The sequence below is a fragment of the Falco cherrug genome, chromosome 4 (genome assembly GCF_023634085.1).
Source record: "Falco cherrug isolate bFalChe1 chromosome 4, bFalChe1.pri, whole genome shotgun sequence".
NCBI classification, from domain to species: Eukaryota; Metazoa; Chordata; class Aves; order Falconiformes; family Falconidae; genus Falco; species Falco cherrug.
The window spans coordinates 18,426,556-18,443,187 of record NC_073700.1 but is presented as its reverse complement, the minus strand read 5'-3'; the positions used below and the strand labels follow the sequence as shown (position 1 = coordinate 18,443,187).

Sequence of the window (16,632 nt, the reverse complement as noted above, 5' to 3'; positions counted from 1 at the left end):
TGCTCTCAGGGCGGCCTGTGAGGCTGGGCTCTGCCCAGGGCACGCTGAGAACACAAAAAACAACCGAAAACACAGCTCAGGCGGAGAAGGCAGCGTGCTGGTGGGCAGCGCGCAGCCTGAGGCTTGCCCCCCCCTCCACGTTTGGCCTCTAGCCTTCCCGGGGGCTTTAAAGCGCCGCGATGGCCACAGCCTGTGCCCCTGAGGCTCCCGGGAAGCATCAGGGAACTGGGCACAGGGAGAACCTGCGGCCGGGCGCTCCAGGCCGAGGGAGGGAGGTGGCCAGGTCCCCTCCGCGGGCTGGGGCTGCCCCTTGGGGCTCCGAAGGCTCTCCGGCCCAGGCGAGGCCGCGGCCATCGGGGCTCGGGGAGCGGTGGGGCCCGAGAGGGGTGGTGGTGTCGCCTCCCTGTTGCCATGGTGATGAGCGCCCCTGGCGGACGCTCTATCCCGCCTTCCCCAACTCTATAGGCCTGCAACAGTGGCGGCGCTCTGGGAAAGCACCGCCCATAGAGGCGCTGCGGGGCATCGTGGGAAGCAGAGGGAAATATGGCGGATGGTGAGGAACCGTAAGTGCCCTGTATGTGTGTGCTCGGCTGTCCCTTCCCTTGCTTCCCGGGGACGGGTGGGCCCCGGGGTCCCTTCTCCCTCCTCCCCGGTCTCTGTAGCGCGATACTGACCCTTCTTTTATTCTCTCTCTTTTAGGGAGAAGAAAAGAAGGAGGCTAGAGGAGCTGCTGGCGGATGGGTTAGTGCGGGGCTGCGGGCGAGCGGGCTCCTGGCCCGGGGCAGGGGCAGGCAGCGCTTGCTGAGGGGCGGCTGGTAGGTCAGGGCGAGCCGCAGCCCCGCAGGAAAGGTGTGGGCTGGGAGGAGGCTGCGGGTTAGCTCAGGGCTGCGGGGCCCGCTGGCAGGGGCGACCGTGCATGGCCGGCCCGGGGCCTGGCAGGCGGAGAGGGGCGGGGGTGGCGCAGGCCAGGGCCCGGGCGGGGACCGGGAGCCGGAGGAAAGGTGTTAGGTCGGTCAGTGTGAGGAGGGGGCACGCGAAAGGGTGCTTGATCAGCAAGGACTGGGGAAGAGGAATCTCCTGGGGAGAGGACCAAGGGGCTCACCCGGAGCGGGGATGGGAGTTGCGGGCTTGGAGCTTCGCATGAGTAAAGGCTGGTGTGCTGAAGAGCTTTGTGACAGGAGTGGAAAAAGCTGCATTGCCGGTCAGGGACCTGGGGAGGGCCTTTAGGCTAGAAGCAGGTGACTAAATTTTGGCTGAAAATTAAAAATTCAGGCTACAGAACTGTTGCCTCTGCTTATTAAAAACCCTAAATTCTACACATCTGTCTTAATGGCCTTGAAAACTAATGCTCGGAAATCTTTAACCTCATCTGCTTCCATCCCTTAATTACTCCCTTCCATCTGCTTGTGTCCCTCTTCCCAAAGATCGCAAATCAGACCTGCCTGCTCGAGCAGTGGACTCGCAGGCAGTGCATGTGTGTGTCGGGGTGAGGGTCACAAAAGTCCTTGGGCATGTTGGATGGGGAGGGTGCATGCGAAGTCCCTCAAAAGCATGAAGCTTTGGACATGGGGAGGTGGCAGGGAAAAGTCTGGGCCTAAAGCAACATAAGGACTGTGGTGCTCGGATATTTTAAACAAAATTTAAAACTAATTTGATGGAATAAATAAGAATTTTGTTAAACTCTCATAATACAGATACCTGGTAATGCTGTAGCAACGCAAAAATAAATACTTTAAAAAAACCTGTATCTGAAGTTAAACAGAAAACCTTAGGTTGAGTTATTGATTTTTTTTTCAGATCTCCACAATGTCCAACCCAGTAGAAACCAAAATGTAGTATAATGTCAAAAGTGAAACTAGATGTTACATTTTATCACATATAAAGAAAAATACATATCTAAACAGAAAAGGATTACTGCTGCTTAATGGCTGTTTATATGGACTATATAAAAGGGTTTAAAAAGTTGTTCTTAATGTCACCAAGCATAGTTTCTGTACATACTTCCAGAAAAGTTAAAATTCCTAGTATAATCCATGAAGTAATCATTGGGATGTATGTTGACCTATTTTATTTGCTTAAGTTAGTGCTTAATGCACATCCTGAAAACTGGTATATAACAGATGAGCCCAGGGTTCAGCAGAGGGAGTGTTGTATTTCTTCATGCTGTTTCCCAAAATAATGTGTTTTCAAATTACTGTGAAAACTGGGGGAGGTACAAAAGTGCAAGTCAAAGGTCAAAAGACTTATGAATTCAAATAAATCTTGTAGATTTTACTTAACTGCTAATACAGTAACTTACCTAAAGTCAACACTTAACCAGGAATGAGTTCAATCTGCAGCCAAAATATAGGCGAATTATGATGTGTTTATTCCTGTAGTTCAGTGAAGTTTTTTCCTTGTTACTGAAAATCTTTTGCAAAATTAATTGCCTGCAAGTTAAAGTTACTACAGACGTACTGTGTTGTCCATCTTCTGAATTATGTGAGGATAAAGGCATTTGCTGTCTAGACGTTTTCACTACATTTTCCTTTTATTTTGAGATGAATCACCAGGTAGCAATAATAAAATCTGAACATTACCCAATGGTTATTGATACAGGCGTTCTTCATATTACCTCATAGGAGGAAGCTAATAATGCTTCTTATTAATGATGACACAACCTTTCATACACAGGAGTGGCAGAGCTCTTTCATAACAAGCTTAGTTTTGTATTAATGTAGAGCACAATCGTTCATAATATATATTGAGCGGAGCTCCTATTTAAAAAGGGGAAGTACGCTCAGTTGCAGAAGGGCTTTTTCTGTGTAGCTGATGAGCTTACATTAGAAAATTACTTGAAAGCTGATTTTGAACTATTCCAGTAAGTCTCTTAACAGGTTAAATTTATAGTTATGTACTACTAAAAGTGACCTGCAAAAGCAGAAAAAGGGTAGTGGAGTCTTTGATATAAAATTCTGTCTTGAAAATTTAAAAGAGATAATTGCAAACATTGTTTTCTCCAAGTGAGACTGCTACCACTGACAAGCTCAGGAGGGGACTGAAAAATGGGGATGTTCTACATTCTATTACTTCCAACTGAGGGTGAAGAGCATTCAGGATTTGTATTTTTTTTTACTCTTGTTTAAATAAATTACTATGAAGATTCAGAGGACAGTGTTGGGGCATGTTACTGTTACTTATTCAGTGCCTTGCAACTGCAGTTGCATACTGATAATTCTGAATACAATTTATGAACTTAAAAAGTTTGCCAAAAAAAGGATACAATACTTGACTGATGAAAAAACCATCACCCTCAAAATCTAAAGGGATAACCTCTGTCTTGAAATAGGAGGGAAATAAAAGCAAAAAGGCTAGACCCTTTTTTCACTTCAGGTCAACTTTTACTAGTAACAGAGCTAAATCAGTGGGATTTATTGAAATGCCTGGGGTTTTCCCCTTCTATGCATATTTGTATTATTGCTTTCTAGTTCCACAAATAAAACCCACTCATGCAAATGTTCATGCATGTAACTTAAATGCATAAAGAATATGCTGATGCATTTATATGAATGGTCAATAATTTAGGTATATTTAAGATATATAAGGAAAAAAAAGCATTTTGGAGGTGTGCCTTTTTTTCTATGATTTTGCAGCTGAATTTACTGTGTTCTGTGCAGAATGGCTGTTGATGGTGGGTGTGGGGACACTGGAGACTGGGAAGGTCGCTGGAACCATGTAAGGAAGTTCCTCGAGCGATCTGGACCATTCACACATCCTGATTTCGAGCCAGGCACTCAAGTGAGAAATGCTTACTTTAAATAAAAAATCTGTAGCGTGTGTTGCAAACTAATGTAAACAGTTTCATGAATTGACCACCAGCAGTGTATGAATACTAAAACTGCATGAAAAGCTTTTATTTTAATCAATTGAATATTGTGATTCTAGAAGGGCATACTGTATTCTTATTTATAAACTTGTATTTCTACACTGTCAACTACAAGTTTGCTGTCATCGTATATATGAATATACAACAACATATGAATTATGCTGCCTTTGAGTTCCACATGAAAAATAGCAGCATTTGTCTCTCTGTTTTTAAATAACGAGATAGAGTAAGGAATTTCTTGTACTTAAAGAAGGGATTGAGGTTAATATGAGTACTCGGAGAATTGGGAAAGATGTTTAGTAGGGAAAAGCAAAATTTAGACTCCATTAATTATTCTGCTTTCCTTTTTTGGTACATTTTGTTTCAGACCTTACCGTTGAATTCTGTACAAACAGTTTACTGTTACCTTTTTAATATACTGTTCTGTTATTTACTACTTTGAGGCTGGGGTCTAGTAAAACAGTTCACAGAAAGCAGTTATATAGTGAAAAATTTGGGTTCTTTTTGGCCAGCAATGTTGTCTGCCTGTTTAGATTTATTTTTTATTATGTATCGGTAAAATATTTGGAGGAAGAAAACATTAACTCCTTAAACCGAGTAATTATAAGGGTGGGCCTTTTTTTTTTACGGTTAAAATGAGTATAAAGAGAATACTGATACCTACAGAGGTCTTACTTTTCTGTAAATTGGTATATAGGAACTGCATTAACTCAACAGCTGATTAAAGTCCGATATGTAAATTACTCCTGCAAGCACAAACTGTTTTATTGATCTAGGTTGTTTTATGTGAAACTTACTAGGCACTGAAAATGTATGGTAACATATTTATAAGGGTTATGAAGCAAAGGACAAATTGTGCTTTCTCCTATTTAGTGTATTAATTTTTTGTTTTATATTTTCCACAGGCTCTTGAGTTTTTGTTAAGCACATGTAAAGTACTAGTTATTGGAGCAGGAGGATTAGGATGCGAACTCCTGAAAAACCTGGTAATTACTCAGTTTTCACCCTTTGATTCCTAGAGTCTTCTTCTTTTCCTTGAGGAAATTATCTTTTTTACTTTGCTAATTTGGCATTTTTGATTGTATATAGCTACTGAGTTTCTAAGTTCTCCTGAAAATGTATAAAATACATGACGATACAGACAATATACTTGAAGAATACACTTTGTTAATAAGCTTGACAGGTGGTAGTCTAATACCTTATGTATTATTTATTTATTTAGCTATCTCAAAGTTTGTCATGAGGGATGACATGGTGCTGTTTATAAAGTGTAGACAAAAATTCACTTGCAGCGTATGGTCTAATGTTGGTAATTTCCCCTGATTACCAGATCTAGGGAAATGAGGGAAACCATGAACAAGTCATGCTCATAATAATACAAGGAAGTGTTGTTTGGAATACAGTGGCTAAAATGTATCTTTTCAGATGCAAAGCAATACTTTAAACTGCCCTAAGTAGCTAGTGCAAAGTTCAGTATTAAGAGTCAAAGTTGAATTTAATTTCAGTTTATGTTACATCTTTGGATTAATTTGAAGTGAGGTTAGAATTGCTGGAATTGTTTTTGTTCTTTCATAGTGAAATTAGTAGAGCCAGACTTATGGTTGTCTATGGTGACTTTCATGTCTGTTTGGCCTTCACAAGTAGTGGCTTTTAGATTTTGTGGTTACTCAAAATCAGTAAATTGGAGCTTGTTTGCAGAGTCTGAACACTCAAGAGTTGGATCTGTATTCCTGAGTTCAACCTGTATAATGGCAGCTTTACTGAGTCAGGCCAGTTCACGCTGTTCTGTATTGAAATGGCTAAGGAGGAATAGGCAATAGTGTAAGAACAGGGAAGGAATATTACAGTACTTCTCTGGTGTACAGATTACCAGAAGGTATTCTGTAGTTTTCTTGTAGCTTATAATGGATTCTCTCAGTATGTGTTCTGAAAAGCAATTTTAAAGTGTTTAAAATGCATGGGATCGTTTGCTATCAGACCTTTACCCAATAAATGTGTATGAATGTAATTATCCTATTAATGTGGGTTTTATCCTCACAGATGCTCGTATTTATCACAATGCATCACTGTTGCCATCCTATTTGGGTTTGGTAGCTTAGACTAATACGTTACTTTTCCATGCTTCTATTTAATAAGAAGAATTTCTGTCCTTAGGGATTCCCTGGAAAATGTGTGGATTAATATAATAACTTATTATGAAATAACAATTTCTTTCTTTTATACCAACGCTTACGCATAAGTGTTATTTTACTATAGAATTTATGTAGTGCTGTTTCAGTATTTCCACAGATTACCTCCGAGCTTGAGATGCTTGATAAATCAGTAGCCCCATTTAAAGCCACGCATTCCAGATCTTAGGAACTTAGTTCCAGCACTTGTGTATACTCTTGTTCTGGTTGCTGGTTTGTTACTGCAGTGCTTAAGCAGGATTTTACTTGAAGAGACTATGACAGCTCCAAGGCAATTTTCTTTCTTTGGGAATTTAGTGCTGGTGAATTTAACCTCAGCCCAGAGCTACTGTTTTATGGGTTTATTGGGACATAACAAATTCAGTCTGTTGATAACTCCTTGAGAAGGAGGATTTGTATGGAATAAGGGGCTTCATAAGTCTGCTGTGTGTGCTCAGTTCCCATCCCTTAAAAAAAGTTTTAAGTTATCATGATTTATTTTTATCATTTTCAGAAAGGTATGTTCATAAGTAAATCTAGATTCTCTTCACATGGATTCATGTCTTTGGGACAACAAATATAAATTTGATCAAGACTTCAATCTGTATGTTCATGATGTCCCAGGCTTGCTCTTCTCTTTAGCAGGCTCTCCCAGTCAGCTGTGATAATATTGAGCAAAAGCTGAACACCTATCAATGAAACAAAACGTTTGTTCAGCACCAGGGGTATCCAAGATGACATACAGAAATTCTTCCTGCTTTTCTTAGAGAAATTAATTCATATTGTGGGATACTTTAGTCCTGTTGTTCATTTGTTTAATCAGTTTCCCGATATAGCATTTTCAGTACTTGCTATGAATGGGATGGCTCTGTTTATTCAGAAAATGTAAAATGAAAAGTTTGAAAGTCTTTACATATATATATATATATATATATGTCAAGATTCAGTCTTAAAAGAAAAAAACATGGGGTACAGGACTCAAATTTGTTTGGAGTCACTTCAGAACATTGTAACACGTTTCCTTTTTCTAATCTCAGTGTTTTACAACATTTATTTCCCTTTAAACACAATTCACATTGGTTTTTTGTGTGTGACAGATGCTATTACTTTTATCAGATCAGACCCGCAGTACAGTTTTAAAACAATTCTCCTTTAAAGTTATTTGCCAAATGTAGCGATCTCCTGCATGCAGAGATCCGGTAGAACTCCTGCAAGAGGTTTAGCATGTTCTTAGATAGTGAGGTGACTTCTTGTGTTTGCGTTCTGTTCCAGCATTGAATATGGTGAAGAATGCTGGCTTATTTTGAACTGTGATTTGAGGGTGAATAGACCAGACTCATTTAGGCCAACTATGAAAAACGGTGAATGTTCAAATACTTAATTTTGTAGAGGAATTAAACTTCTGTTTTTCTATTCCTGGCAAGCAAAGAAGTGCTTATGGTATTTATTCAAATTCTGCATTTTTTTCCTCCCAATGAATGCTTTCGATTTATTCCAGTTGTGAGGGAGTATTGAAAGTTCCCCTAATGGTTCAGTCTACTGTTGGCTTCCCTGTGTTATGCTTAGGTAGGCTAAAGCAATATTGCATTCAGTAGAACATTGTCTTTGACTATTGAAATACTAGTGTTTCCATCTATTAGCAACCCAGCAAAGACCATTCTTTTAACAAAGAATGCCAATATACTTGTCTGCACAGGGAATGAAAAGCAAATACCTTTGTTCCTCCAAAGGCTGCTTTTTTGGCACGTGGAATGAGTTCTGGAGCACTGTAAGGATTTAATTTCCTATTAAATGAAGTTGGCTATCTCTTTTCACAGGCATTGTCTGGCTTTAGACAGATCCATGTTATTGACATGGATACTATAGATGTTTCTAATCTTAACCGACAGTTTCTGTTTCGGTAAGTGATATTTTCACAATTCGGCTTTCACTTTTTTTTTTATATGTGCCTAAAAAAATATGTGAATATGATCATTGTTTTGGTTGAACAAGTTGTCGCTAAAGGTGACTGAACTTTCAGATCACAGCAGTACTCATAATTAACTGAATGTTGCCTGTGATTCCCTCTGGTTTTGAGATCTGTGCTGTCATAGTTTGAGCATGAAGAAAATTAACATATATTCCATACCATTCAAATACAGCTAATGACTATGGAAAATGTGGCACCAAAGAATAATGGACACAGATTGAGATATCAATTTTTCTGATACCCTTTTCTCCCAAGCAAAATGATAACTTGTTGGATTTTTTAATTACTTTTTTTGGCGCTGGTAACTGTAGTTACAAGGACATATTTAGATAACTCTGGGGCTCTCGTATCTGATGCTACACAGGGATGCCTTAATACTATCCATATCAATAAATTGTCCTACGATAACAATTAGTCACTTAATTCAGTATTGCAATGCATAGAGTCTGGAAAGATTCAATCTACTAAAATAATGCCTTTCAAATTACTTCGTTTTTTTCCCAGACCAAAGGATGTGGGGCGACCAAAAGCAGAAGTTGCAGCAGAATTCCTGAACAGCCGCATTCCCAACTGTGCTGTCGTAGCGTATCCTTTTATAGAGTAGTAGTAGCCCTGAAGGCTTCCAAAAACCTACAAAACTCTGTAGGTGGTAAGACTATCTAGAGTATTTTGCTGCCATCCTGTTTTTCGTGCAATAAAGAACAGATTCATTCAGCTGGTGATTAAGAATTCTTTCTTAGTGACATTAACATACAGGAAATATGCACGGGGAAAGAAGATTAAGCTTTAAGAAAGTATTTTGTACGTTTCCACTGAGTCTTTTTATTCAAACGCAATATTCAAATTTTCACTTATATGTTAGAATTACAGATGTATTCACCAGAGTGTTTTGAGTATGTACTGGTAGGAGACGTTAGTTTATAAACATAGGACAACACTTAGTGATGGAGGAATTTGTGAGACCATATATTTGAGTGCCTAAATAGTTTGCCTGCTGAGCCTTCTCACGTGTATGACTATTAATTATGTCCCTTATTTGTTTGGTCAGATGCTACAGCTATGGGAATTTCAAATCCTTCAATCACTTAGTTTTTTCAAAAAGTGTCACATAAAATTATAGTAATAAATTAGATAATGTTTTGGCTTTTATGTTTGCAAATAGAAGACAGTAAACTTAACTACTTTATAAATATCTTCCTTTACTGGGCTTACACTCAGATATTTTAAAAGGATTCAAGACATGGATGAAAGCTTCTATCGACGTAAGTGGTATTTTTTTGCCTGCCAAACACCCACTGGTGCTTTAGGGGAACCTTGCAGTTGTTGCTCCTCACTGCTTTTCCTGGTAGTGAGATTGCTAATTTAGTCTTCTACAGCGTACTGGAAATAGAAGTAACAAATAGACAAAATTGAAATGCGTCTGTCATATAGGTAATCTAGGGGAGATAGTTAGACTAGTCAGTTCCTCTGGACTGTTATGGACAGAATACTTTGTCTTAAGAAGTATGCATTAGTATAGACTTCAAATACTGTTTTTTTCCCCCCTCTAGAGTTTCATATTATTGTTTGTGGGCTGGACTCTATAATTGCAAGAAGATGGATAAATGGCATGCTGGTAAAGTCTTTGGTCTCTTTAAAACCTGGTTATTCCTTGAGTATAGATAACTAAAATTGAACAGATTTGTGCAGAATGCGTCATTAAAATGAAATCAGGGCTGTTTAAACTCTCAGCTTTCTGTGTCTATTTGTTTTCTTTCCTCTTTTTGTGAACAGGATAAAATGCATGCTCTCTTACCGGCCTTTTTCTTGAGGAGTGTTAGCCAACATTTGTGCAGTGCCCCGCAGGGGTAATTTCAAAGTGAGATTACGTTGTTTGTGGCCTTGTGCAGTCAGCTTTTGAAAATACAAGAAGGGAAGTTCCACAGCCTGTCTGGATGCTCCCATTGTGAATGTTTTTTCTCATTATCCGAAACAGTACTTACCCTGCTGCAACTTGTAAATGACATCTTTTGGAATCCCGCTGCTACAAAGTAGCAGAAAGCTGGTCCTTGAACTAGGTGGTTTTATCACTGCAAAGTTGATTATAAAATAATGATCTTGAGTATTTACCAGTATTTAAAAACAAAAAAACCCAAAACAACAAGCCAAGGATCAAACCCCCAAATTGCCAAACCAACCAACCATTTGTTCTGGTGTACTATGAGGAAATAATAGCTTTTATCGCAGGGGAAGGGGAGGAGGAGGTGGAGGATGAAGGTGGTAGATGAAGTCCTGTGCACTGACACATTAGTGGTTTATACACTATGTGCCTTTCAAATAAACTGTATATTAAGCATTTACTCTTGTGTACCATTAAGAATAAAAAACCTTAGGATTCTTTATTCTTCCTGCAACTTGTTTAAAAAAAGAATATTTCATAAAACAGAAACCAACACACCCTCCCCCCCCTTTATTTGTTAGATGTCATTTTTACATTACGAAGATGGTGTACTGGATCCAAGCTCCATCATACCTTTAATAGATGGAGGGACTGAAGGTTTTAAAGGAAACGTTCGTGTGATTATTCCTGGTATGACAGCATGTGTTGAATGCACACTTGAGCTTTATCCACCACAGGTAATTGCAACCAGTAATATTTCATGGGTTTTTTTACTCCTCTGATTTGCTTGTTTCTTTTCCTAGTACTATATATAATGTATTACATGCTTTCTTCTGGTTTTCTTCCCCTGCCCGCACCAGGTCAATTTTCCCATGTGTACTATTGCATCTATGCCCAGACTACCAGAGCATTGTATTGAGTATGTCAGGATATTGCAGTGGCCAAAGGAGCAACCTTTTGGAGGTAATTAGTATATTGCACTGGTGCTAAATGGACATTTCTCCTTTTAATTCATTTGTTTTGAGTTAGGTATGCACAGCTACTTTTAACAAAACAATCCTACTTTTTAACCATATGTGGCTCTTTGTTGTGTTGATTCTAAGCCTCCTTTAAGCTGATGATGGATTTTTCTCTTCAGCTCACTCTTCAGTTCCATATTTGTTAGTGTGTTTTGCTCCCTCATACCTCACAGTGTCTTTCCTGACTTAAAATGTAACCTGTAACAGCTCTATAAATCTGTGAAGTTAAGGTAGTTTGTATATAGAATGTGTTAAAATTTACAATGTTTGTAGAATTTATATTTTGATTATTTAAACGGTCACATTTTAATAGCTTAATGGGGTATTCATTTTAACCAAAGTTAAAGCAAAGGAATTTTTTTTTAGACAAAAAGAACGCTACATTTCTGAAGAATTCTTATAGCTGTAACTTACCTGTAAATTCTTAACTTTGTTGTAGAAGGTGTTGCGCTGGATGGAGATGATCCTGAACATATACAGTGGATTTACCAGAAGTCTTTAGAGAGAGCATCGCAGTTTAATATTAAAGGTGTTACATACAGACTCACCCAAGGTAAGGGTATGGCATTTCACTGAGTTTGTGGCATTTGTAATTAGGCTGGATTGGCATTCTTTGTATTTGTAATGACTAAGCTAGCAGCTCTGCTGAGGAAGAAATAGTTCTTTCCTCCCTTAACACCTTAAAACAGAAACAAGCGCTTGCTTCCTGTGCCAGCACAAATATTTTGATGATGAATCAGAAGTTTAGGCATTCATGATGAATCAGAGGAACTTATCTGGGACAAAACTGAACATTCTTTTTGCCATTTTATTTTTAACCTGGAGCAGCTCCACAATTTGTATTACACTGTGACCACTTTTTCTGGGTCAAAGAGCAGGAACAAAAGAACATGATTGCCTCTTTTAGCAACAGCAGCACTTTATGCCAGTTCAGGCTGGTTAAGGCTGTAGCATCTGTTCTTCACTTCTGTGTATGCCTCTTCAAATGCAAGTGCGGAAAGCTGCCACTCATTTAATCAGCATTTTAAACACTAAGTAAATAAAAAAGAAGTGGAGAATCTCATACAGAATATCCAGAATTTGTGTAACTTCTCTTTTTGACTTGCAGTACTGATAATGCTTGTGAAATGCTGATGTGAAATGCCTCACTTGGACCTCAGTGTGTGCCTTTCTGTCAAAAAAGGGTGAACTGATTCTTTCTGTATCTTCATTAGATTTCATCTAGTGTATTGCAGATAGTCTTTTTTCTTTGCAGCAGTTCATACTAGCTTCTTTAGTAGGTTTTTGGGTTTTTTGGTTAAGGTAAATGTGAACTCCAATTCCAAAATATAATTATGTACATGCAGATGGCTGCACAGTTTTCAGCATTAGAAGATGGCTTCATTATAAAGTACATAGCAGGCAGAAGGCAAAGATAAAAGTTCTGTGCATGTTTTCTCAGGTATGGAGGGATACAAGCCAATAGTAAGAAGCCAGAGGAACTTCAGACTACTTAACGAACTTGCTGTCTTTTTGGCAGGCCTGAAAAAAGAGTGAACCTCCTTGTTCCCAATATACATACTTCAATGTGTAGGAAATCTTCCTGTATATCATTGTATGTGCTATGCTGTTTTAACTGGATGGGCTCATAAGAAGAGTTGGATGAAGTTCCCAGTACAGTTTGGCAAGCCTGTTCTTGTAGACCAAACCCAACCATCTTTCCTTTATGAATTTCTCCAGTTGAACAGGAGGAATAGAACTGAGTTTTAAATTAATACTCAGTGCTAAATACAGAATACATGTTTTTAAAATTTGTTCACTAGTTCTCTTCATGTGATACCTTCTTTTTCTTAATGTGCTTGATCCATTTTTAAAATAAAGTGCCGAAGTACTTGAGCAGCACGAACAGCAGGCCATTTATCTTATTGTTACAGAAATTCCTGGAAAGTTTAAAGTACCTTTCGGTACACCCTTCTGTAATTATTCTGGCTAAAAGTTGTGTCTCAGTATAGTTTCTTGGAAAAGACTAAGTTGTGTCATTTGTTTTTACAGGGGTGGTTAAACGCATTATTCCAGCAGTAGCTTCTACAAATGCAGTAATTGCAGGTATGCTGGAAGAATTTATCTCACTTCTGCTTTATGGACTTTAGAGTTTTGTAAGGCAACAGTCATTTTTAAAGGAGTCTGACTGATTCTTACAGTGTCATTTCTGTTTTCCATAGAGAAACTGGATGTGACTCTATAAATTTTAAGCTGAGGTATGACTGTGGGAGGGAGTAGAAGAGACTGAGGAAAAAAAATAGTTGGAAAACACAGTATATAAGCTTAATGTAGTCTTAGATTTGTGTGGAATCTATGGTGTTAATGCACAGAACTGCCAGTTCCCTTCAGATCTTTATTTTTCTCTTTAAAAATTGTTATACTTGATTTTTTTTTTCTTTTGTCACTTCTTTGGTACAACTCTGTGCAATAATGTCTGTATGTTCTGAGGTAGAGCTAGAAAGTGAAGAAATTGGTTTTTTTCTCATTCCAGCTGTTTGCGCCACTGAAGTTTTTAAAATAGCCACAAGGTATTTCATTTCTTATTAATAACATACATGATTTGCGACATAATTACATGTATTAACACTAACATATTTGTCATTACAGTGCTTACATTCCTCTTAACAACTATTTGGTGTTCAATGATGTGGATGGATTATACACATACACATTTGAAGCTGAAAGAAAGGTTAGTGCCATTAAAGGCGTGCAGGGTTGTTTCCTTGATTTTTCTTGAATTTACAGAGTTTGTGTGTATTTTTGAAACCCAGTATTGAATCTCTGAGCCCCTAGCCCTGAATAATAATATTTCTGAAGTTTTAAAAGCAGAAACTATGATTTTACTAGTCTGCTACTTCTCTGGAATATTATTTTTAGCATGTAAGAGTTTTGGGGGGGTGTGTGTGGGGTTTTTTTTAGCTTCTGTAGTTCTGGAGTCTAATAGAGATGACAGTGTCAGACTGTCCACGTAGAGTAGCAGGACCATTAATCTCCAGATCAACAGATGCTGTATTTTATGTCCTAGTAGTGAAACCTTTTCTTCTACCCGTTGGTTTACCAAAAATTATTGCATAGTATATGTAATAGCATATATTTTAAGTTTTGCTTCTTTAGCCAAGTTTTCTTAGTATTTGGAAGAGTAGCTTCTGGTATAGGGAGGTCCTTCAGACAGCTACTTCTGTGGTGTCTGCTGGTGCCACATTGGTATCTCGACTGTTTTGCTATGCTACCCACAGAGGAAAACAGTACTTTTTTGAAAGTGAGTCGTGCAGATTTCCCCTGTAATATGGGAAATGTTTTTTACAAAATAAGGGACTCATAACCTCTTTTTGAAAGATACGCTTATGACAAAATTGATTTGAAAGTTTGTAGTATTAAATTTTGTTAGATTAAATCTGTAGTTCATAAACACTTTGCTGCTTTGAACAGTGACAGACTTCACGAAGAGTTGGGTTTTGTAATTAATATTTGCAACAGTATTGATATTTCTAGAGCTAAAACTTTTAAAAAAGCAAACACAAATAATTTTGAGACTTTATTAGCAGCATTTTAAGATTCATATTTAACATAACATGTATTCATGCGCTACTTTGTTGTAGGAGAACTGTCCAGCCTGCAGCCAACTTCCCCAAAACATAGAGATTTCCCCATCAGCTAAACTGCAGGAGATCTTGGATTACTTGACAAATAACGCTTCATTGTAAGTGTGCAGCTATTCTGACTGACTTGATAATTTTTGATAGTTCAGTATTTAAAAACGTAATCTCCAAATGTATTTTTACCTGATTCTCTGGTTGTTGTTTTGCTTTTTTTTTTTTAAATATAGGCAAATGAAATCTCCTGCAATTACAGCAACTATGTATGGGGGAAATAAAACACTTTATTTACAGGTAATCTGAACATACATAATTGTCTTTAATAATCTTAATTTATTTAAATTTACTTTCCTGAATTTGAAAGGAAATGCTGTGGCCTTTTTTTTTTCTTTTTTTTTTTTTTCAGACAGTAGCTTCAATTGAAGAACGAACAAGGCCAAATCTTTCCAAGACACTAAAAGGTACCACGCAGTTGTCACGTGTAGATTTTCAAGATACTGTTCTAAACAGAAAGCCAGTTTCATCCCTCTGTATTGCATATTTAGCTTTATTTTGGACTATGTAGTAGAATGTGCTTCATTGTCCTTTTATGTGCAATACACCTTTGTCAGGTGTGTCAGGGATGAGTTTTGAATTGCTTAAATGTGAAGTGTTGGCAGATGCAGAGAAAGGCATTGCAACAAGCAAGGTGGTAACTGATGTAGATTAAACATACTTGTTCTATGTATTTCTTGACAAGGTCTGTTAGTTTCCTGGTTGAATTAGATGAGTATTAGATTACCTAGTGAGCTGTTTGCAGCTTTATTTCATTGTATTTATGGTTTGTGGCATTTTTTTTTTATTTACATAAAAAAGACAAGCCACATTGTTTTGCTGTACTTAAACTTTTATTTCTGTTTCAGAATTGGGGCTTGTGGATGGACAAGAACTTGCAGTTGCTGATGTTACTACACCACAAACTATGTTATTCAAGCTGCATTTCACCACTTAAATTTATTCATAAGTAAACCGCACATACAGCGAGAGAAATCTCTACCCACTTCATAAAACAAACGTCCTCTGTGGGTGTTAAATAGCCTGAAATGTTCACGTTAGTACTAGCGTTGTTGAAGGTTAGGTAATCCAAACCAATCACCATATTTCAGAATTGTATGTAGAAGCCAATATTTGGTGGATTATATTTGTATAAATGCTTATCAATGTACAGAACTCTGATGTATAGGAGTACACTTTTCCCCCCCAGTTTTTGTTGTCAAAATGTTAATGCTAATATACTTGCAGACACATGGAAGCTCCAAGGTGGCCATAAGTCTTGTTTTCAACATGTGTGCACATATTTTTATGCAAAGAGCAGACTCTTTAAAAAGGAACCACAGTGATCTGGTTTTCAATTGCAGCACTCCTGTACACTTGCTGAGTCACCTTTAAAAACAAGAGGGCTGTAGATTTAAATGAGCGTTTTCCTGTTATTTGGTAGTGATTGGGTTAATTTTATGAAAGGTGTTAAATATGGAAGAGATTACTTTGTTTACAAGGAAACACAAAAGGACAAAACGTTCAACTGTACATGAAAACACGGACACGTCTACTCCCTGTCCGCGAGCAGCTGCTGTGCGCAGCATTGCAGGATTATGTTCAAGGATCATTGGTGCTGTTAAGGTATTTATTAATAAAAAGTCATAAAGGCACCTTCGTTTGTGGCTTGTCAGTCGGCATTCTGAGTGTTTATAACCTCGATTAAAAAATGTAGGGCATCGTTTGGTTGCTTTAGTCAGAGGCCTTTCTGTAAGCCGAGCTGGATAGCTCACTGGCAGTCAAGGTTTTACTTGAGGGGTGTCAATTGCGTGTAAACCTCGTGTCTTTTAAATTACCAAGTGCAATTAAAGTTTCCATCTTCCAGCCTTGCGCTGGAACTCCGCAGCGAAGGGGGGGGCTTCGCTGCAGTTTTTAATGGGGTAGTGTTTAACCACCCCGTGTTTGGAAGCGCTAAAAGGCCCCACGCAAGCGGGGGGGGGGGGGGGGCGGCACAGCGGCGGGCCGGGGGTCGCTGCTGGCGCTCGGAGGCCGAGGGAGGCCGGGAGGGGCGGCCGTGCTCGCCACCCCGCCGTGCCGCCC

General features: G+C 38.6%; 1 protein-coding gene across 4 annotated transcripts; it reads left to right on the top strand.

The window, feature by feature from the left end:
* The first annotated feature begins 493 nt into the window (after nt 1-493).
* UBA3 (ubiquitin like modifier activating enzyme 3) lies at nt 494-16,205 on the top strand. 4 transcript variants are annotated; one of them, XM_005432566.3, is made up of 18 exons: nt 501-563; nt 700-741; nt 3,657-3,777; nt 4,771-4,851; nt 7,851-7,933; nt 8,507-8,587; nt 9,221-9,264; nt 9,553-9,617; nt 10,463-10,618; nt 10,742-10,844; nt 11,340-11,453; nt 12,932-12,985; nt 13,413-13,449; nt 13,529-13,610; nt 14,521-14,621; nt 14,748-14,811; nt 14,924-14,978; nt 15,420-16,205. In XM_005432566.3, the coding sequence occupies exons 1-18, from the start codon at nt 544-546 to the stop codon at nt 15,506-15,508; spliced, it is 1,392 nt and encodes a 463-aa protein (XP_005432623.1). In that variant the 5' UTR covers nt 501-543; the 3' UTR covers nt 15,509-16,205. The 4 variants fall into 4 exon arrangements, with proteins under 4 accessions (XP_005432622.1, XP_005432623.1, XP_027662425.1 ...); XM_027806624.2 differs by having other exon boundaries at nt 520-574; XM_005432565.4 differs by lacking the exon at nt 700-741 and having other exon boundaries at nt 494-563.
* The last annotated feature ends 427 nt before the right edge of the window (nt 16,206-16,632 follow it).